This window comes from Desmodus rotundus, chromosome 10, assembly GCF_022682495.2.
Source record: "Desmodus rotundus isolate HL8 chromosome 10, HLdesRot8A.1, whole genome shotgun sequence".
Taxonomy (NCBI): domain Eukaryota; kingdom Metazoa; phylum Chordata; class Mammalia; order Chiroptera; family Phyllostomidae; genus Desmodus; species Desmodus rotundus.
This window is the reverse complement of record NC_071396.1, coordinates 2,714,612-2,736,905: the sequence shown is the minus strand read 5'-3', so window position 1 is coordinate 2,736,905 and position 22,294 is coordinate 2,714,612. Positions and strand designations below refer to the sequence as shown.

The following is a 22,294-nucleotide window of genomic DNA, read 5'->3' as shown; positions in this document are numbered from 1 at the left end:
AATGGAATGCCTCTCAGCTATAAGATGACATACTGACATTTGTGACAACTTGGATGGACATTGAGAACATCATGTAAGTGAAATGTCAGAGAGGAAAAGACATGAACCATATGGTTCCACTCATACATGGGACATAAAACTGTAGGAAACGGATGGGCAAACAAGAAAAACAACAAACAAAATCTACAGACACAGACAACAGTATAGTGGTTCTCAGAGGGAAGCGGGATGGGGAGGTAGCAAAGGGAAAGGGGGCCAACTATCTGGTGACAGAAAAAGATTTGACTTGGGGTGCTGGACACATGTGCAATACACAGATGATGTGACATAAAGCCTGTATAATCCCCCGTGCCCCTGAAACCTCCACAGTCTCACTCACCAACACCTCCCCACACATTCACTAGAAGGAAGGTGAAATTTCTTGCATGTGATAATTTCTCCAATGCAATAGCAGCTTGTGTATAGAAAACAAAGTCTACAACAACATTATAACGTACGAAATATTGCTTACAGTCACAGTGCAGTAGCAATGAACCGGAAACTCTGATGTCACAAAACATTTCTAAAAAGGAAACATTTATACTTATTTTACACAAGAGGACACACGGATATAGTGAGGCAAAGAAATTTGTTCACAGCAAGTTGGGATTCAAATCCACTGTAAGTGTATATCTGTGCTTCTCTGCAGCCTGTCTTGACATTGAGGAAGTAGAAGATGACAGACAGATAGACAAATAGATGGATAGATAGATGGATGGATAGATGGATGGATAGATGGATAGATGGATGGATGGATGGATGGATGGATGGATGGATGGATGGATGGATGGATAGATGGGTGGATGGATAGATGGATAGATGGATGGATGGATGGATGGATGGATGGATGGATGGATAGATGAATAGATAGATAGATGGATGGATGGATGGATGGATGGATGGATGGAGGGATGGATGGATAGATAGATGGATAGATGGATGGATGAATAGATGGATAGGTGGATGGATAGATGGATAGATGGGTGGATAGATGGATAGATAGAATGTAATGGATTATTGGGTGGATGGATAGATATAGAAATGACATATGTATCTATCTATATAAATGTACTTTTTTGCAGTACATATTTAACTTTATTCTAGAATAAGATTGTTTCAGGTACAAAGTGCTCATGTGTGAGTCAGGTACACATTATATCACAGTCTCTTCTTACTTAACTTGGCACAGGTTTAAAAGATAAAGACTCTAAAGACATTTTTTATATTTTGCAGGTTCTTTTTGTTGTTTTTTTAATTGTTGTTCAAGTAGAGTTGTGTCCGTTTTCACCCCACCTCCCATCCTCAAGCCCACAACCCTGGCTCCATCCATGTGTCCTTCATGCATGTACCCTGATGGTGGTTCCATATTATCCCTCTACCCCTCCCCTCTGGCCACTGTCAGTGTGTTCCTTATTTCCATGTCTCTGGTCTATTTTACTTGCTCGTTGGTTTTCTTGATTAGGTTTCCACGTATAGGTGAGATCATATGGTATTTCTCTTTCACTACCTGGCTTATTTCATTTAGCATAATGCTCTCCAGTTCCCTCCATGCTGCCATGAACTTGGAGCATTTGTAGGCGCTGCCAGCTGAATGGAAACCGAGAATGAAAACCATGACCACGCAGAGCAGGTTCACGCACTGCCCCTGGACATGAGCTCAGAGGGGTGGGTGCTGTGCGCACCAGAGACAGAGGTCAAGGCTCCGGAGTCAGGTGCCAGGGACCACACTCACTGAACCCCTACTAAGCTCCATGACCTTAGACAGTGTGACTGAACTGCCCTTTTTCAGTTTCCTAGTGTGTGACTAGCAGTATCTGCCCCTTGAAGGAGCTGGAGGACGTCACAGGAAGTGCTAAGGACAGTACTTAGCCCACGTTAATAAATATTAGCCATTGAGATTACATCATCATCTTTTGTTGTCCTCAACTATTCATTAGCTTGGAGCTTTATTAGTCCACAAAGATTACTCATTGTTTTTATTTATTTTTCTGCTTTCAGATCCATGTGTCATATCTGAAGAAATCCTGAATGAAAATAACATACAGTTGAAAGGGAAAGAGGACAAGACATACTATGCAAAAACAGGGGATTCCCTTAAATTTACCTGTAAATCGGGCCACAGTGCAGTGACATCAAGGCAGTCATTTCAAGCCGTGTGTCAGGAAGGGACAGTGCAGTTGCCCAGATGTGAATGAAGGAGCTTCCACCTGCCGCCTGAACTACCTCCACGCTCCCTAAAAATCTCCAGACACGTCCTGCTCTTTTCTCCTTCATTTCAGGGAAATCAGTACACTATGGTCGTCCCAATTCTCAACCTGATCTTCTCCCAAAGGTGTTCAAACAGACTACGTCATTGTCTACACTTGTACCAAGACAATCATTACTCCCCATTTCGGGGATTGGACTAGTTGCCCAGAGATTATTGAAGCTCAGTGTGGATAACACTGTGGCTTCGTGCCTCTTGCATTTTGGAGGTTTAAGAATCAAAACATGTGAGCTTAGGATTTACTTGGGGAACAAATACAATGGAAACGTTAGATGGTAAAACAGTGAGTGAAAACAGGCCCATCACGCGGTCCCCTCGCTGCTGTCAGAGGGGGCGGGGCGTCCCCAGACCAGGGAAGGAGTTTCTGAGGATGAAACAGATTGATCCTTCGTCCCGTTCCCATGTGTGTGGTCTGAACGGTGCCACGGGGCTGGGGAGTTGCTCTTCTTTTGGACAAAAGTAATAAATCATTTGAAACTTGCAAATCTTATACTGGCTAGTCATGGAACAGTTTACGTGATACAAAGTAAATATAGGAACTGAATTTTTATTTTCTCAATTATTATTTTGAAAGCATATAAAAAACACTTGAAGTTCCTGTCAAATTGATGCCCTGTCTAATAAGCAGGCTCCAATTTAGTTAGGGCTAGACTTCACACTCCCCATTTTTCTATTGTAAGCCTCAGAATACAGGGAACCTTAAATGACAAGGTACCTCGAAGCCCCTCAGTTACGAATATGCCAATGCCTAGGATGCACCGAAACCCTCATACTCCGTGGTGTGGTCTATCACGGGTTCACAAAAAATCAGTGCTCGTCTAGGGACAAGAAGGGACAGAGGCCGCAGTGGGGTCCACATACACGGCTTGGTGCTCACGGACCCTAAGGACTGAGGCTGGGTGAGGACACACACAGGACAAGGGACAGTGACAGGGACATGGGCTCAGAGTTATGCCCACTCCATCTCTGGGTGGAGACACAACTCCACCCGTTTTCAAGAGTTGTCCAATTTGAAAACTAGTGTTTCATGTCACTTTTGGAGCCCGTGTGTTACTATTTCTAAGAAAAGTTTCACAAGTAAAATGAGAAAATGAAGTCAAGAAATGATTGTGAAACCATTAACAAAAATTTACAGATCTTGCAAAACTCTCTGAACTTTGATTTTCACTAAGTGACCTCAATAAACTTGCATCCTGGCAGTGCACTTAAATTCAGAGTCACACTAACAACTGCTCACGAGGCAGACTCACAACCCCACAGAGCACAGCTGGGATATGCGTGTTAATACACCATCAGGGACGCCCAACATGCTGCTGTCCCTGATCACTGTCATTGTCGCCCTGTGGGCATCCCGGGCTCACGGACAAGGTAAGCTGGACTCAGAGCTGCACAGGCAGCCCCCTCCAACCTGCAACTCCTCGTCCTTCCTACTTGCATGTGTCTCTGGGTTTAATGAATCAAATGGTAGGAACAGTGTGTGCTGTGACATTGTAACAGAGTATAACTTATGGAAAGATTAGCATATCATCATCTCCAGGGAAAATGAAGTGAATCGTTTTCTCTGTTCTGAGTTCCACAGTCTGAAAGCATCTCCACAGACATGAGAGAGTTGTGCAAATATGCTCATGAAAACTTGACTGGAAAATGCATCACAGAAAAGCTAGATGGTGCCCCAAATTGTCTGGGGGATTCTTACAACATTCACTCTGTTCTTGTGGACTTGACTCTCTTCCTGGGCAGCGATTTCGGTGTTACCCACACGTCCTTTTTCTTTTCAGAAACAACCTGTGATCCTCCAACCATTGCTAACGGTTTCTACGCACCTCACAGGACCAAATACAGACTGGAGGATGAAATCACATACCGCTGTGACAACAGCTTTGCTCCTGCATCCCGCGGAAATAAGACAAGATGCACTGACAGAGGCTGGAGACCTTCTCCCAGATGTATCTGTAAGTTCCATTCAAATCAAGACCTGCTTCCTAGTTCTGAAATTACTTCTCTTAGATGTAAAAATGAGGATGTAATAAGTCTCTCATTGATTCACTAAGAATGTGAAGCTTAGGATCTCATAACATCCACTGCTTTTCAAAGTGGCTGAATCTACGTAAGATAAAACCTTATAATTGAAATTGACAACTCTTTTAATTTGTACTCTTCAACGTTAAATATGTGCATGTATTTTTAACTATTTCTCTAAATAATATACTTCAAGTATCTGAACTAAAACATTGGCTAAGACTAGTATTATCTAACAAGTATATTAGTCATTTATTTCTTTGTAAAAATTTCCCCGTAACATTCTGACTGAGAACAACCAACCTCTGCTGACTCGGGGTCACAGGGTCAGCACTGGGGACAGGCTCAGCCCCCAAGTTCACAGTCCCTCAATGGACATCACAGGGACACTGGCCCAGGCTGTGGGCTGAGGGCTGGGTGCAGTTGGGACCTGCTTCCAAGTGGGCACCTCCCTGGTGGTATCGGGGCCTCAGGGCCTAACCACCTGGGGTCTCCATAGGAGCCTGAGTGGCACTAACGTCCCCAGAGCAAGTGATCTGAGACACAAGGGGGACACCTCCATGCCATCTATGACCTGCTCACACTGTCACCTCACCATTCATACCTTTAAGGAGAGGGTCCCCAAGTCCACCCACACTCAAGGGTGGGGACATTGGGCTCCTTCTCTGAGGGAGGAGGGTTGGAGACACACTTGATTTTCTGGCACCATCACCTGTCACAAAGTGCCACCCAGTTTAGCAGGACATTTATTTCTGGGGAGGTTCTTTGGCCCCTTTCCAAGTTCTTTCTGCCTCAACCTTCACGTTCCTCTTGCTCACGTGTCGTTTGCTATAGAGGGTCCACACTGCAGCTGGACACTCATGAGTGGACAATGAAGTGATGCTAATAGGAGGTCCGTGGCCTCAGGGTCAGCTCAGGACAAACGTCCACGTGAATGTGACAGTGTGATGCCCTTAGAGAGGATGCTGGCACCACTGTGACACGGACCTCAGAGAGTGTGACCACCACAAGGAGAGCGTCTGTGTGCTCACCTGGACGGAACTGACAGGCAACACTACGCTGTGTCAGGTGTGGGACAGGTGACTCCATGTGTGCACATCGTGAATGATTGCAAACAAGTGTCACTTACATCATCTGAGCCTATAACCTTTCTTGTCCAAGAAACCCTAATGCAATGAGTACAATGATGTTAGTAATAGAATTCATCAAGGAAACCAATTCTCTCTCATTAGATTCTGTTAAAGGAAAACATTATTTATACTGTTTTTTCTTTGTTTGTCTCTACTGCAAGTTAAGTCTTGTGAATTTCCAGAAATAAAACATGGAGTCCTCTATAGGGAAGACATATATAGAAAATATTTTCCAACAGCTGTGGGACAATGGTATTACTATTCCTGCGATGACAACTATGTGACTCCTGTCACACAGCTGAACTGGGCTGAGATTATTTGCACACCAGAGGGATGGTTGCCTGACATTCCCTGCCTCAGTAAGTAAACCTCTTCCTCCGTGGGCACGTGGGAACACTTCAGAGAGGAGGGGGAATCACACCGGTGAGAACGATTAAGGCCGAGGGACCCAAACAGGTCCAGGGGAGCGTTCTATGAGCAGAGAGACCAAAATCGGTTGTTTGTTTTATGAGAGGTTCCTCATTCAATACGTGAAAATATGAGAGACACAAATGGAGTCTACAGAGTACCTATGTCATTTATATGTATTCTAATTGTGATCTACAGATAAAGTGTGTTTACTATTGATTTCTTTTTAAAAACATTTAGTAGCAGCTTTAGTTGTTGTTAATCTATGAGTCATTTTTGGATGCTTGTGCATTCTAATTTATATATCAAAAGATAATTTTTAATGTATCATTTTGATCAACCAATGAGGTTTTTTCATCATCACTTTATCATTCTTAGGAAAATGTGTTTTCAATTATTTGGAGCATGGATATGCCCCACCTGACGGACAAACGTATCTACAGGGCCAGTCTGTAGGCGTCACCTGCCATCCTGGTTACAGCCTCCCACGCCGGCAGACCACGATGACCTGTACAGGGAATGGCTGGTCCCCTCCTCCCAGATGCATCAAAAAGAAAGCTCCTCCGAGATACAACCTGTTTATGATTTTCTGAGACCCAGACTTACCTCTGTGGAAAGTTTTATGCATCAGATCTCATGATTAACGTAGCAAGGCTTTTTCGTCTTAAAGACATAAATACGATTCCACTGTAATTGTGCCTGAGCAATTTAAAATGTTCAATAACCAATAGATTATGTCACTGCATTGCATTAAGTAACAGTAGAACTACATATCATGAATGTCACTGAATAACGTTAAATAAAACAAAGGTGAGAGTCACATTAGTTTAGTATTTACATTGAAATCGTGCTCAATGTATTCATTGAAAGAATTTAAATATACCTCATATTTTAAAAATAAACTGATTGCCCATTGGCGCACATATATATGTATATATATATATGTATATATATATACATATATATATATATACACACACACACACACATATATGTATATGTATACACACACATATATAAATATAGGTCACAAATATTTCACATATAAATATAGGCATTAGCACTATGATGTTATGATTTAGGGCTCCAATATAAAACTATACCTGGCTTTCAGATATTAAGTTGGCAGGATTCCATAAGTTGATTTGTGGATATAGTTTGGAATTTTGAAACTAATTTTAATGGAAATTGCATTAGAAATCATGACACACTAGAGCTGAACTCTAACGGGACTCTTCTTCTACGTCTATAGAGAAGCCGTGATCACTGAATGTGGGTGGGAGCTCAGGAACTAGTGAACCCCATCCGAAATGACAGCCTGGGGACCTAAAGCTGTTCTTTCTCCTGCTTTCTCTACAAGTGGGGGGGGTGGTTAAACACTTACCATTAATTCATTCCATAAGTCTGGTAGACTAAGCATATTTATAGGTATTAAAAAATAAAACTGTTTTCAAGAAAAACTGAAGCTTATGCACCAGAAAATAAGGAAGTAACTGCAACACACACACACACACACACAAGGGAAGACCAGGGAATCAGAGTGAGTGATGCTGTTAAGCACAGGAGGTGACTCATCACAGAGAACAACAGACCATCCCTCACGTGTGGGCCTTGTGCATGAAGGCCCAGCAGGGACGTTAACAGAGAAGCCTTCAAAATATAAGGAGTCCCCATGATAACCGGAAGGACGACTGTCAGAGAGAGGTGACGTTCAAGTGAAATGACTCAGCAAGGAAGGAATTGTGTTTATTTGAGGACGGCTGATGGCCAGTGTAGCGCAAACAGAGCGGGGAGGAGAAAAAGTGGTTCAAGTCACCTGGGAAGCAGGAGAGAAAAGTAACAGACGTGCAGTGAGAGGCCCTGCAAGGTTCCCGGTAGGGGAGGGCAGCATCTACACTGGCGGGAGGCCTGCTCTGACGCTGCTCCCCCGGGGAATGGGCTACAGTCCCCAGTGTGCTAGCCACACAGTGGGACTGTGTACTTCAGGGGCATGTGTGGACATGGGGACGGGAGGATGTGTGGGGGGAGTCTGTGGAAGTGATACTGTCTTCATCTGATGCTAGACAGCATGGGAGGAGACCCAGTAGGAACCTGTGTAATGTATTTGTAGAACATCAAATCACTGGGATTTAAATTGCAAAGACTTATTTCCCCAAATGAAACTACTAAGGTGAGAAGTCTAAAAGCAAAGTCGACCCTATGTTATCTGGGTCCAGGCTTCTCCCTGTCTCTTCTCACCAACTTGTGGTTCTCGATTCCATGGTCACCAAAGGGCCGTGCACAAGGAGGAGGCTAGAGACAGAGAAGGGGTGGAGATGAAATGTTCCAGTTGACCTCCGGGGGAAGCTACTGCTCCTCTCAACCCAAAACCTTTCCTTCTCTGACGGGGACCACTTCTGAGTTTCACAGCCACAAGCTCAGGGAATGTGGGGCAGTCTGTCCTTTTCCAGAGACACCTGCACGTAGGTGGGAATGAGACCTGGTTACTGCACAAGAGAGACAAGAGTTGTTCAATTTAAAAACTAGTGTTTCATGTCACTGTTGGAGCCCATGTGTTAATATCACTAAGGAATGGTGTACAAGTACAATGAGGAAGTCATGAAGAGACTGGGAAATCTTTCAAAAAATTTACAGATCTTGCAAAACTCTCTGTACTTTGATTTTCACTAAGTGACCTCAACAAACTTGCTTCCTGGCAGCGCCCTGAAATTCAGGGTCACACCAACAACCCTCAGGAGTCGGACTCACAACCCCACTGAGCACGGCTGGGATATGCATGTTAATACACCGTCGGGGACGCCCAACATGCTGCTGTCCCTGATCACTGTCATTGTCGCCCTGTGGGCATCCCGGGCTCACGGACAAGGTAAGCTGGACTCAGAGCTGCACACACAGCTCCCTCCAACCTGCAACTCCTCGTCCTTCCTACTTGCATGTGTCTCTGGGTTTAATGAAACGACTCGTAGGAACAGTGTGTGCTGTGACATTGTAACAGAGTATAACTTATGAGAAGATTATTGTATTTTCATCCAGGGAAAATAAAATAAATGATGAGTACTTTTATTTCCTAAATTTCACAGCAAAAGGACTCTCAAAATCAATTACAGAGATTATTTGAATGTGTTCATTCAACTTTAGCAAGCCTTTATGGAATTCTCATAATCTTACATGTGGTGACTATGTTATAGAATCATATGTGAAAACTCATGAAATCAGTCATTCAAACATATGCAGTTTACAATTTTTATTATACCTTAACAGGCCTGTAAAAGTAATTAACATTACAATCCATTTAATGTTTTAACAAAATTAATAGCTGGTAAAAAATATTTATTTCAACAAAAAGTAAAATATTTTCTGATTTCCAATGGAATTAAAATAAATATTTTTAGATTTCTGAGTTCTCTGGTAAATGTTGAATAAATAAATAAATTATATTCATAACATTATCTCTATTCACTGATTTGTTTTCATTTTTATAGCAAAATATTGTCTAGATTGTCTCTAAGTGGAATCTATGTATTAAAAAATTATATCTCTTAACCATATAATTGGTAGTTTCTTTAAATTTATTGAATCAGAGAGCAATTTATTTTGTGTTTTAGTTCAAATAGCATTTATTGCATGTATAGGAACTTTAAGATTTTATTTACAAAATCATGTTTTTCTCCTTCCTCTACCATCTTCCTAAATTCTCCATTATTCTATCTTTTCAAAGTCTCTTCCTTTCCTTTGAAATCAAATGCATTCCTGAGTTACTGTCAGTGAAACCTCTAACTTGCCTGGGGACCCTTCGTTCCACCATTTAGAACTAGACTGTGAATCACTAAGTTGCATCCCTTAGTCTACAAGAGGAATTCATTTGAATAGCTTGCCACATGCTGGGTTTTGTCTGCTATTTCATTTGGTATCTGAGCAATTTCCTTCTCTACCCCACCCCCCAAAACAACCACACAACCAAGCTTCTACCCCATTAAAACTATTTTTGTTAGTGAAGTCTTTCTCAAAGTGACCTTTGTCTCAACGCCCTATAGCTGGGTTCCAGCGGAGCGCGTGGAGGAAGAAGGAGCCCACGGAGGGGAGAGAAAATCTGAGAAACACCTTTGGGTATTTTGTTGGCACGGGCTCAGTTGTCTCCCTCCAGAATGGTAATGGTGAAGCCCAGACTCCAAGACCTCAGAACGTGGCTGTGCACAGAGGGCGGGTCTGCAAAGAGGTCAGAGTTACAGCAGGTCACCACGGTGGCCCTAATCTAACCAGACGGGTGTGTGTGCCCACGAGGAGGAGACAGGATACAGACTCACGGAGGGGGCCATGTGGAGACAAAAGCGTGACACCCATCGACACACCAAGGAGAGAGGCACCCACCCTGCTGACGCCTTAATTCTGGACTGTTAGCGTCTAGAACTGTAAAAATAAATTTCTGTTGTTTAAGCCACGATTCCGTAGTGCTAAGTATGGCAGCCCTCGGGAGCAGATGCAATGATATATACACAATATTTTAGGTGGCCAGTACTACTCAAACACCATTTTTCTATTTTCCACTCCAGTATATTTTCATACTTACATGCATATTTTTAGGGGACATCCATCAGAATTTAGTAATTCTTCCTTGGCTGTACTGGGGCTACTGATGTTTTTCACTTGATGAATATTTTATATTCAAATTCTCTTCACGGCTTCATTGAAAATGTCCCACTGAGTCATATGGACACGTATCCATATGCAAAAATGTGTTCACACATACATGTTATATAAATCATTGCCTCGACTGGGCCGAGATTTCCCAGGGTCTACATGCAGGACACACAAGGGGAAGCAGAACAGCAAGTGAACTGAGGACTAGGGACAGCCCTACTGTCCCCACAGAGAGGACACCTCAGCTCTGGCAGGGTCACTGAGTTTAGCCCCTTTCATCCTCTCCCTCAGCATTTGCATCTTTCCATGGGATTTTAATCTTGGAAATACTTCCAAAGAGCTTAAACCTTAGACATCCCAACCTCCTCCAATCCTTTTGAACTCTTCACTAGAGATGATCCCAATTCTCCAGTCATGAATACAAGCAGATAAAGTGAGATCCACAGAATAATAAATTTATCCACGGGATTATTCAAATAAAGAATTATTATTCATTCACATGGGATACTATCTTTTTTTCTTCAGGAAGAACTTGTGATTTTCCAGAAATAAAACACGGAAACATATATGAGGAACACAAATATAAACAAGCCTTCCCCGTTGCTGTGGGCAAATATTTCTACTACTCCTGTGATCACAGCTTTGCGTCTCCTTCGCAGTCACTCTGGACTCGAATAACCTGCACAGAGGAAGGGTGGTCACCAACACCAAAGTGTCTCAGTGAGTAAACACCCGGAGTTACTCTGCGTATTCCGTGCGTGGGGCGAGCGGGGGAGGGGTGGCTGGTGGGGACCCCAGGGTGTAGACAATTACAAAGCCAGGGCCCAGAGGGGCCCCCAAAGGCAAGATCTGTCGTTCTTCAGGCGTGAAATCATCAAAAAATACGATTGAAACTTGGTGAAATATCTCCATTTTTTTAACTTCAAACATTAGTAATCATCAATTCCAACTGCTAATATTTCATTGAAATACCCTGACTTGGTAATTGTAGGAACACAGATTTTTCTCAGGAGAGTTCATTTTTACATGTAATTTTTGTTCAAAATGTGCTGCTCTTTTGGATATTCAAAAAGCACTTTTTTAAAATGTTTACTTATTTTACTTACTTATTTTTATTTTTTATATTTTTTCATTGTTTTTCAATTACAGTTGCCCTAATTTTCCCCCGTTACTCTCCCCTGCCTGGCCCATCCCCTCATGCCCTCAGTCACTCCCCACCCTGTCCTTCATGTCCCTGGGTCATTTACACCTGTTCCCTAACCACACCCTCCCTCTTCTGTCCCCCGTTATCCTCTCCCTCTTCCCTCGGGTCACTGTCAGTTCATTCCTTATTTCCGTGTCTCTCATCCTATTTTGCTCATTTGTTTGTTTTGTTCATTTGTTTAAGTATTTTTTACTATTTTCCTTTTGTGTTTTTCATGAATTGCATCTTCGTGAGTTACAGCTGCCTCACTTTCTTGGCGAGGCCAGACACATGGAGACAACAGAGTTGGGAGAGGGAAAAACTAAAGAGGCAGACAAAGGAAATGCGAGTCTCTCCTCCTCCAGGAAGCTAGTTGGTCGATCAAATGAGAAAAAAAAATGCAGTCACTCTCTTGATATCTAAAGGAATTTGACAAATGGAAAAATGATTTCATATATAAGTAATGATTAATGACATTACATATTAATGGTAATGTGCATGAACTTATCTTTTAAGAAAGTAATTTTGGCACTTTATTTTTGTTTTGACGTTTGCAAAATGTAACACCTTGCTCACTGCGAAATGTATAGAAGTCATCTTTTGGGTTTCAGGACAGTGCTTTTTCCCTTGGGTGGAGAATGGTCGATCGGCATCTTCAGGACAAACACACGAGGAAGGTGACATGGTGCAGGTTGTCTGTGATAAGGGCTACAGCCTGCCCCTTAATCAGGGTGGCATCACATGTGGAGAAAACGGCTGGTCCTCGCCCCCGGCATGCAGCCGTGCCGGCAAGTACACCCCTGTCCTCCGGGCTCCTGTCTTCTTGTTTATTTTATGAGGAAATGGCTCTAGTAAACACGTGGCTGTAGTTTCAGGGTTCCAGTCCTGGCTAAGTAGATGTGCCCATCTCTGGATAATAATCACTGGAAAATTATTTTGCCTCCTTGCATAAATGAAATGTGGGCAAAATTAGAAAACGTTCATCAGGAACACGGTGAAAACCTTTGCCCGGTGCCTCCATGTGAACTTAAAGTGAACAGTGAAATTCGGCAAAACCAGTTGACGTGCCATGAGGATGAAATTAGATTTGACACAGAGTGATCGTTAAAATGTCATGTTTGTGAAATCACCTGGCCTGCAAGCACATCTACTTGGCATTGATAAAGTTAAATGCATGCCATTAAAAACTAGCACAAAAATATTGATAATATCCACATTGTCAGAACTCTACCTGTGAAATCTTGGTTTCCAGGGTATATTTTATAATATGAAAAAACACTTCATTAAGGAACCATATGGAAAATAGGAATATATTGAAGGTAGAGTTCGAGCTCCTTATACTTTCACGTGAAAGCCAAACAGTAGCTAAATTGGAATAAGGGACTTGGGAACCCGGAGAGTCGGCCCCCCGAAAGCTCAGGGGGTGCCTAAGGAGGACAGTCTCTAGTGCTTTGTGTCTTCCAACTCTGTCGGGAAATTTGGTTATCATTTATTCCTCTAATCAATATCTATTATATTGGCATTAAATCATATTTATTGTGCACTTCTTTGTATAATTTTTTTCAAACTATATTTTTTAGAAAAAGGAGAAGGGAGGGAGAACAGGAAGGAGAGAAACAGGGATGTGAGAGAGAAATGCCCATAGCTTAGCTCCGACCAGGGCAGGTGCCCTGCACTGGAATCAAACCGGTAACCTTCTGCTTTGCAGGATGACGCCCAACCAACTGAGCCACACCAGTCAGGGCCATTCACAGCCTTGTATTTGACTATGTAATTTGTCCAGAAGCTGTAGCTGTACTTAGGAGAGGGAGTGCAGGAAGTCATGCTTCTAGTCCATCTTTCCAAAACAGGAAGTTAACCTTCTGCCAATTTGTTTCTTAAAATTTTGCAAAGAGTTGATTTTTTTAATGAAAATAAAAATGAAATGCCTAGAGCCCAAAGGATACTGCAGCAGGTTGGATGAGAACACTGGGAACCTTCCGCTGCCACAACCTATGTCTGCCCAGCGCTAGTCACTACGGAAAACAGGTCTGCACTGGGATCTGACACAGCAGATGTATGTCCCTCCAGTTTACCTGAGCTCCCCTGAGACGTCAGTGGGAAGCTGCAAAGCATTGTGGTTCTCACTCTGCAGGATTAGATCGTCTCCATCCAATCCTTTCCTCAGACTCGCACAAGACTTCATATTATATATTGTACTCTGTTTGTACATTCCTCTGTTTTCTGTATAATGGGTTTGTCTCTTAGTAAATCAAATAATATCTGTAGATTCTAGAACAAAATGTGGGCCCCCTCCAACCATTGACAATGGGGACATCACCACGTTGACCTCAGTGGTCTACGCTCCAGGAGAGTCGGTGGAGTATCGATGCCAGGCCTACTATGAACTTCAGGGGAACAGGATAATAACATGTCATGACGGAAAGTGGTCAGAACCACCCAAATGCTTAGGTAAGTGCGTCACTGGTCCCATGGGTCCTGGGAAATCTGTGTAAAGAGTGTGCTGTGCTGCTCTTTATAAGAGAACTTGCATGGACCAACAATTGTTCTGATGAACGCTTGACTACCTCAGAGTGGTGTGTGAGCAAATAACGTTTGAAAAATTCTTAAGCAAGAAGAGCAACAAAAATTCTTTTATGAAAACTCTATATGTGATAATTGGTATTATGAACTCTGATTTAATGTTTAGTTATCACACAGAGTACCTCATTTTTGCATCATTAATTGTTTAAAGTGCCTTACATCTACAGGATGGCTTTTCAATGAAGTGTATTGAAAAAGGTTTTGAGAGTAAGTTCCTGGATCAATGTAGAAGATTCTACATGGCAGACTAAACTTCTGCAGTGAGAATTTGTATACCACGTAATGCTTTATGTTCCTTGTTTTCTCCTTTAGAGGCATGTGTGATATCAGAAGAAATGATGGAAAAACATAACATACAGTTCAGATGGAGATCAGAAAAAAGACTTTATTCTAAAACAGATGACATTCTTGAGTTCACCTGTCGTTATGGGTATCGTCCGAAGTCACCACGCTCCGCATTCCGAGTAAGGTGTCGGGAAGGAAAACTGACGTATCCCACTTGTGAATAAAGTGATGGTTACATTGCAGTCTCAAAATTAAAATACACACATTCCTATAGAATTTTTTGTATTAATCCAATTCCCTATTTTTTCAAGTACAGTTTAACTCATTTTTCTTCAGAATTTATGTTGCTATCATTATAATCTGAGACCAGTTAATCACTCTGAAAGGAATCTCATTAAAATGTGGCAACCAAATGCTCTGTGTTCTGTTCATGAAACACCCGTGGCCAGAAATCAGAAGCCATCTCTTCACGGTCTGCTTGCACCCAACCGTTCCCCCAACTCCCCATCTCTTTGTCTGAAACTTCTGAGGCCGTTTGAGACTCTGGTTGCAGAGGAAATGGGGAAAAATGCTTGTGTCCATCTTCAAAATAGAATCACTTCACAAACATGTAAACACCACACTATGTCACACCTGTGCTGGTAAGAAGATGTCAGCGGTATTTCCTGTCCTTGCGAAATACACACCAGAGATGGTGACAAGCGTGATCTTCTACAGCCTGTCCCCCCAGTGCATGCAAGCACTCAGACGAGTCACACAGAGCAGGAGGAGCCCCATTCAGGGCAGGACTGCGGGACAGCGGCACGCACACTGATGAAAATGCAGCTTCAGTGTGAACACATTCGCATGTTCTCGCGACATGCTGTGAACCGTGACTACACGTTTACACAGAGACAGGAAGTGCAATGGCACACTTACCACAACTATTGCATTTAGCGGTAACGGTGTGGGAGTTGGTGTGCAGTTCCTGCCTTCCCCCGTTCTTCTGTACGGAACACACGTCACCTTTGAGCCAGGAAATATGTTAATTTAGAGTAAATACACACGGAAAGTAAGACCACCCATGTTGAGAACCAGAAAGAGCTCTGCAAAAAGATAGATGGATTGAATATCATTTTCCTGATTTTGCTGCTTTAAAGAGTTTTGGAAACATTCAAGCACAGGAGTCTGAAATACGATTTTTATGTTTGTACATTTCAAACATATAATTAATTAAAATAAGTTGACTATAAATATTTTTAATTCTTACAAAAATTAATACTTTAAGATGAAAGTGAAGATGTAAATCTTACATTTTGCAACAGCGTGGATGGACCTGCAGAGTAGTATGTGGAGTGAATGAAGCCAGTCAGAAAAAGACAAATACCGTATGATTTCACTTACAGGTTGAATCTAGTGAACAAAATAAACTAATAAAGAAAATAGAACCAGACTCATAGATCCAGAGACTGACAGCTGTGAGAGGGGAGGGGGTACGGGGAGCTGTCTGAAAAATGTGAAGGGATGAAGCAAAAAAATAAAATAAAAACGTATAGACAAAGACAATACGGCAGCTACGAGAGAAGGGAAGTTATTTTACAGATTTATCTTTTCCACATTAAAGTGGAGACTTGCCATCTTGCTATCCCGACAGTGAATGACACCGTAAATGTACACATGTCGACATACCGTCAGAGTGAACCGCCAAAGGGGTCCTCCAGCAATTTCATAGATGGTTCTGCTCCTTTCTCCGGGGGGTCTGTTGTCAGCCAGTTAAACATTTGCCCTCTTTGGTAAATGATGCACGATAGCTCTGTGCAGATTTATGTGCATTTGGTTACGAATGTGTTTGTTTGCACTGAGGATACTTAAGGGCCACGTGTTTCGGGGGGTTTCTCTTAATTTTCTGATAAGACACAGGCCCCTTTTCCTATTCTCAGGGGGGTGGGTTTGTCTGGGGTGAGGTGGGGGGGCGGGGAGAAAATGCAGACAGCTGTAATTAAACAGCAATAAAAAATAAATAAAATAATAAAAAAACAAATAATGAGATCATCAGTCTTCATTCCACACCTCTCCAGTAGAAATTAAAAACTCTTCCACGCTGTCATTTGGCTTCTGAGTTCATGTTTTTAATTTTCTGGGCAGAAAATTTTGAATTGTATCTTCTGGTATTTACTGCTCATTTCGTATTTACTCCAATTCTGAGTCACGGTTTTAAACACTCTTCACAAACGCACCCGTCGCGTTTCTAACTGGGACATCTCTCTCTCCAGTTAGGAAGCGTGGGGAGTGTGAGCATGTTTTCTTTCCCTGAACACCTCTGCAGCTGTTGAACACTGTTTATTAAAAACATTGCCTTTTGCCTGGTCGTTTGAAGTGTGACTCTAATCATATAACGATTCCTTTGTACACATGTCTCTCTTACACTTTCTTTGTTTTTTTTTTTAAGATTATTTATTTTTAGACAGAGGGGAAGGGAGAGAGAGGGAGAGAAACATCAATGCGTGGTTGCCTCTGGTGAGCCCCCAACTGGGGACCTGGCCCACAACCCAGGCATGTACCCTGACTGGGAAACGAACCTCAACCCTTTGGTTCACAGGCCCGTGCTCAATGCACTGAGCCACACCAGCCAGGGCTACACTTTCTATTCCATCCCCTTTCCACCTGTCCGTGCCAGCGCTAGTGGTCCAACTGCAAAGGCCTCTTAAATAGGATATGCCATGGAGCGAGACGCTACCTAATTTTTAATTTGCTTTTAGACTAATCTGTGGCTCTTGGTATCTATCTCCAGGAACTTGGAAAAGAGCGCATCTAACTCCAGAATCTAAGCTGTAGGTATTTGTACTGTCCTCTCAGCTCGAAGATCGTTAGTGGGCTTTAATTCAACATTCCCAGTAACAGAGAACTAATAGGCGTTTCTGGCAAAAGTTATCTCACGCTTGCGGAAAGGTTAAGGGTCTAAAACACAGTGTGTCATGTAGAGCAGCGTCAGGAGACTTTGCAGCCATCCAGACCTTCCCTGTGCCACCTGAGTGACAAGGAAAGGAAACCCATGTGGCAGAGGGCCAGTCATGGAAACTTGGACCTTTCAGGTTCCATAAGGCCTGTATCTCACAAACACGCAGACACCTTCCAGGATCTGCCCAACCCACTACTCAACACCCCAAAGCTGTGGCTGTCCCCCAAGGATGATCAGCTGGGGCCCGAGTTTCTTCCAGCACAGATGACATTGTCTCTGTACCAGGTCTCCAAGGAAACAGTGTTGGAAGGTAAACACTGGGTTATTGTCCTACCAAGTAAAGAGAAACAGAGTAAAGCTGTAGAATATATATGTGCAGGCAAACTTCAGGTTTACCGACTCAATGATGCTGGGGCTTCCTCTTCCTTCTGTACACGTGTACATTTGCATTCTTGAGAAGGACTAGGCCGTAGATTTTCTCAGACGAGCTTTGTACCCTTCTGAGCAACAGGAATAATCAGCGCATGGGTTCCCTGAGCAGTTCGAGGAGAGCCAGTAGGGTGGGCAAGGCCAAGGGGAAGCCGATAGACCTCCCTCCATCAGGAAGACAGCCAGTCGACAGCTATGTGCCTTGCTGGAAGGACTTCGGGGATTTGAAAGACACAGAGGTGGTGATTCCTACCTCATCCCCACCAACTGGCCTATAGGCTTGTGCAGAAAACACAGCTGGGATAATGACGGTGGATTACCGTCAGCCCATCCATGTGGGAACACCCATTGTACCTGTTCACCTGCTATTGTTTCCTTGCTTGAGACAACTGGTTCCTGTCTGGTAACATCTTTAGAACACGCTGGTAGGCAGCTCTTGACTTGGCCAATGCTCTTTTCTTCATCTTTGTTGGGAAACACCAGCCAAAGCAGTTTTCTTCAAGGTGGAAAGGTAGTCGGGACACCTGCCCTGTCATACCTCCTGAGGACACCAACTTTGCACCCCTCTGTCATCACTTAGTCTGCAGGCACCTCGACCACATTTCCCGTCCACAAGAAATCACACTGGCCCAAAACATTGGTGACATTATCTTCATTGAACTGGTGAGCAAGAAGGAGCGATGACTCCAGACATACTGGAGTCATTTGCATGTCAGATAACAGGATTAAAGCCAGCAAACATTCAGGAACCTTCTTCCTCAGTGAAATTTCTAGGGGCCGAGGGTGTGGGGCACGTTGAGCTGTCCTTTCTAAGCTGGAACACACGACACACTGGTCCACCACCACAACAAAAAAGTGTGACCCCTAGCAGGTGTCTTCAGATTTGGGAGGCAGAGTCATCCTCATTTCAAGGTGCTGCTTAGCCCACAGTTCCCCCCACAGCTGTGGGTGTGAGTCACAGAGGGAAAGGAGGCTTTGTCACGGGTACAGGCTGCGGGCATGAGGCTCCCACCGGGTCTCCTGACCCAGCCAATCCGATGGTGCTGACTTGTCGTGGTCGATAAGGCTGATCATTGGAGACTTCCACAGACACCTGTAGGTGAGTCACAATGTAGACCTGAAGGATTTGGGAGCAAAGCCCTGCCATCATCTGTCTGAGGCGCGACCCATGGTGGAGACTGACTGTTTAACAGTGGCCAGGCTTCTGTTTTGTTGACCATGCCAAAATCCAACTGTCACCGCCATTTCCTAGAAAAAGCTGTCCTTCCCTGTGGGGAACTGTTCCAAGTGTGGGAAATGTGGCTTAACCTCAACTCGGAAAAGCCAGTGGCGAACGAGGTTGGTGGACAGGACCCACGTCCATGGATAGGTTCTCCCATGGGAAATCAGGCCTGCATTGTACCCAGACTGCTATGAGACTTGCTCTTGCTAAAAAACTCCCTCACCCTGAATTGAGGCAGCAAATGTTTACTGAGTATCTTTAACTTCCTAAAGTCTGTGCTAAACCACCCAAGTATGGAGTGTGACCAGTTTCCCCCTTGAGCTGTAACATCCTTGTCTTTGAAGTAATTAGCAGTACTCTGTCCTTTGTTGTCCTTAAAAGGTAATCACCTGTGTTGAACCTGTGCATAGTAAATGAGGACCCTCCTCCATGTAATGTGCTCAGAAAAACAATAAAAGCCTGTCCAGGCAGGGGTCAGCTCTCTCTCTCTTGGGCTCTCTCTAGCGCTCTCGCCCTCTCTCACTTAGACAGTGGCCATGCCACCCCTTTTTCTCCACAGGATTTCTGTAGTCCGTGTGTATTTGTATGTTGCAGCCACAGCACTGGATCCTGCGGGCCGGGATCTGCGTCATCTGGTGCCCAGGAACAGGGACCCAGGGCTACGAGCCACAGTTGTGGTCAAACACACCGACTTGATCAGCCCAGGTAAGGGCCAACGACACCAAGTACTTTTCGGTTAGGTCATAGGGTGTGTTGGATTTCAGAGGAAAAGGGTTTTCTTCCTAGGTCGCCCTCTTTCATGACCGCTTTGCAACTGTACCTTCTTTAGTAAGCAGGAGCCATGTTCTCTCTCCCAAGCATCTGCCGCAATCTCGCGGGCATGGGTGGAACAGTTAGAACCCACAAGGGCACTCACTGCTAGAAGACTCCCGTGGCAGGATAAGCTGGACGTGGACCAGGACAGAACACTAGGTTCCCTGCCAGCCACAAGCAAAAGTCCGCGCAACAAGAGGCCCATTGTAAAAACACTCACAAGCCCACCCCTGCAGCACAACCCCCAACTAGGTCTAGGCTTGGGAGAAAGAGCAAAGACTTTCCCTTTAATCAGCTTTAAAAACAGCAACTAGTTACAAGGATATTTTAAAAGCATCTCAGTAAATTCTTTCAAGCCGCCTCTTGCGGTCCTTTCAATTTTGCCTTTTCGCTCCGTCCACCTGCATAAGGAAAAGCAGATAGGGAATGAGTGTTTCAGTTCGACCAGACTCTGAAGATCGCTTTCCAGAAGAATTTAGTGTTAGTCACAGCTTTTGTATGAGAGCTTTTGGCATTCGCCAAGCTCTGAAGACAAAAGGCACTTCCTCCCCTCCGCCCGAGAAATCGGGTGTTTTCCACGTGAGTCGGAACCTTGCGAGAGTGTCTGGGATCGATTCCCGAGACATGCAGGGGCCTTACAGGGACCTCTAACATCACCTCATCTAACTTCTGGCTCATCCGGGGAAGCGCGATGTAAAGGCTGGTCACCTGGCACTTTGAGCCCCATCCTCGCGCTTCTAAACGCATGGGGAGGACCCAAGACCCATAAGTGGGGTTAGGGTACTGGGGAAGTCCGGTGCCCCTCCGCCTGACGGTCTTTCACCAACAGCACATTTCAACCCACTACACTCTCCTCACCAGTGAGAAGTGAGATTTAAAGGAGCGGGCAGAGTAAAAAGCAAAACAGACTGGTTTTATAATCGCCGCGTTTGCGGCAGGAGGAATTTCAGAAAAGGTTCTTTTATTTCTTAAAAATTTTTCTTTAAATGTTTCTATGAATCCTCTACCATGGGGAACAGGCTCTCTAAGGAACAGGAGCAATGTTTTCGGCTAATTCAGTAGCTTTTTAACGCTGCTGAATGTCTCCCAGATAAGGGATCTTTACATTTGGAATATGGGGAAAAGCAGGGCACAGCAGCCTTAATAGTTGGGAAAAGCTTGGACAAAAAGAGGAAAGGGCCCTTGCGCACCATCTAGGCCCTTTCCGCAGTTCGCTCCAGCTGCAGTGGGCAACACGCCCCACCCTGTGAGCTCATCCAGGCGTGGGTGTGTTCAGGCTCACAGCACAGCCTGGTGCCGGAGAGTGCACGCTCCAAGCACAAGGGGGCCAGGTTTTTCCACCAAGTATGGGCGGGGGTCCCCTTAGTCTCGTTTCCCTGCGCCCAGCGCCTGCACGATCTCGACCTGCCGGGCTGCTCCGGGGTGGCGGTTCCCCACAGCACCCAGCCTCCTAAGGCGCCTAGCGGCAGACTGCAGGTCTCCAAGGGGAGGGCACAGCGTGCTTAGTTTTGAAAAAGGGATTTCTATAAGGTTTACATTTCTATAACTGGAATGGTAACTTTCTCAGACCTGGAAAGGTGTGTAGTCTCTTAAATGTTTTGCTCCAAACGGGAAAGTAGGACGAATTCAGCCTTACTTCCTCACCGCACCACTTAATTCGGGGGTAGGAACCTCACTCTGGGGGACGGAGGTGAAAGCGGTCACACTCCCTTCTTAGGTGGGTTAGCACCGACTTTGGAGATTGAAGCCGCTGGGTCCCAGTTTGCCGCCTGGTAGCAAGGTGGGGGGTTTCAGCCAAAGCCAGGCTCTCTGCCGCCCAGGCAGAGCACAGGCATGACTCCTCACGGGAGAAGCCGTCCCTGGGCCTGTGTCCCCCGCGCCCGGTCCAGATCCACCCAGCGTGTAACAGTGGCAGGGCCCCCGTCCCGGCATCAGGCCCCTAGTTCTTCCCTGGGCCCTCTGCCTCTGCGGGGGTGGGAGTCCTGCTGTGCGGTGTGTGCCACGGGAAAACACGCGGTCCTCTGTGTGGCAGGGCGAGCATCCAGTGGCGCAGACACACCCCAGGGACCCTGGGAAGCTGGCCTGATATGGCAAGGGTGGGGCACGTGGCCCGCAGGGAGGCTTCTGCCCTGGGCCTGCACGGCCCCTCCTCTCTGCCCGCAACCGGCCAGCGCGCCTCGGACAAAAGCCATCTCCTGGGCGCCTCCCCCCTGTTCTTTCATCCCTAAGGGGGGACCCCCTTACGGATGGAAGAACAGGGGGATCTTCGCAGTGGGGAGGACGGGACCGAGGGGTCTGCGGGTTTCCCGCAACTTAGGCCAGTTTCTCGCAGCCGGTCCCC

At 44.8% G+C, this 22,294-nt stretch overlaps 3 protein-coding genes across 12 annotated transcripts in view; all 3 read left to right on the top strand.

Moving 5' to 3' along the window:
* Nucleotides 1-3,673, top strand: part of LOC112318788 (complement factor H) — a 91,798-nt gene extending 88,125 nt beyond the window's left edge. For all 5 annotated transcript variants that reach the window (XM_053913430.2, XM_053913431.2, XM_053913433.1 and 2 more), the window contains one exon: nucleotides 2,038-3,673. In XM_053913430.2, coding sequence (XP_053769405.1) covers nucleotides 2,038-2,234 — 197 coding nt within the window. In that variant the 3' untranslated portion in view covers nucleotides 2,235-3,673. The remainder of the gene's footprint in view (nucleotides 1-2,037) is intronic.
* Nucleotides 3,541-6,590, top strand: LOC123478236 (complement factor H-like). 4 transcript variants are annotated; one of them, XM_045184479.3, is made up of 4 exons: nucleotides 3,541-3,673; nucleotides 4,084-4,257; nucleotides 5,694-5,813; nucleotides 6,306-6,590. In XM_045184479.3, exons 1-4 carry the CDS (start codon nucleotides 3,580-3,582, stop codon nucleotides 6,500-6,502), a joined length of 585 nt encoding a protein of 194 aa, XP_045040414.2. In that variant the 5' UTR covers nucleotides 3,541-3,579; the 3' UTR covers nucleotides 6,503-6,590. The 4 variants fall into 4 exon arrangements, with proteins under 4 accessions (XP_045040414.2, XP_045040412.2, XP_045040413.2 ...); XM_045184477.3 differs by having other exon boundaries at nucleotides 6,241-6,590; XM_045184478.3 differs by having other exon boundaries at nucleotides 5,616-5,813.
* A 244-nt stretch (nucleotides 6,591-6,834) lies between these two features.
* LOC123478235 (complement factor H-related protein 2) lies at nucleotides 6,835-16,464 on the top strand. 3 transcript variants are annotated; one of them, XM_045184474.3, is made up of 6 exons: nucleotides 6,839-7,566; nucleotides 8,562-8,728; nucleotides 11,026-11,220; nucleotides 12,295-12,471; nucleotides 13,952-14,134; nucleotides 14,579-16,464. In XM_045184474.3, exons 1-6 carry the CDS (start codon nucleotides 7,535-7,537, stop codon nucleotides 14,773-14,775), a joined length of 951 nt encoding a protein of 316 aa, XP_045040409.2. In that variant the 5' UTR covers nucleotides 6,839-7,534; the 3' UTR covers nucleotides 14,776-16,464. The 3 variants fall into 3 exon arrangements, with proteins under 3 accessions (XP_045040410.2, XP_045040409.2, XP_053769411.1); XM_053913436.2 differs by having other exon boundaries at nucleotides 6,842-7,736; XM_045184475.3 differs by lacking the exon at nucleotides 12,295-12,471 and having other exon boundaries at nucleotides 6,835-7,566.
* The last annotated feature ends 5,830 nt before the right edge of the window (nucleotides 16,465-22,294 follow it).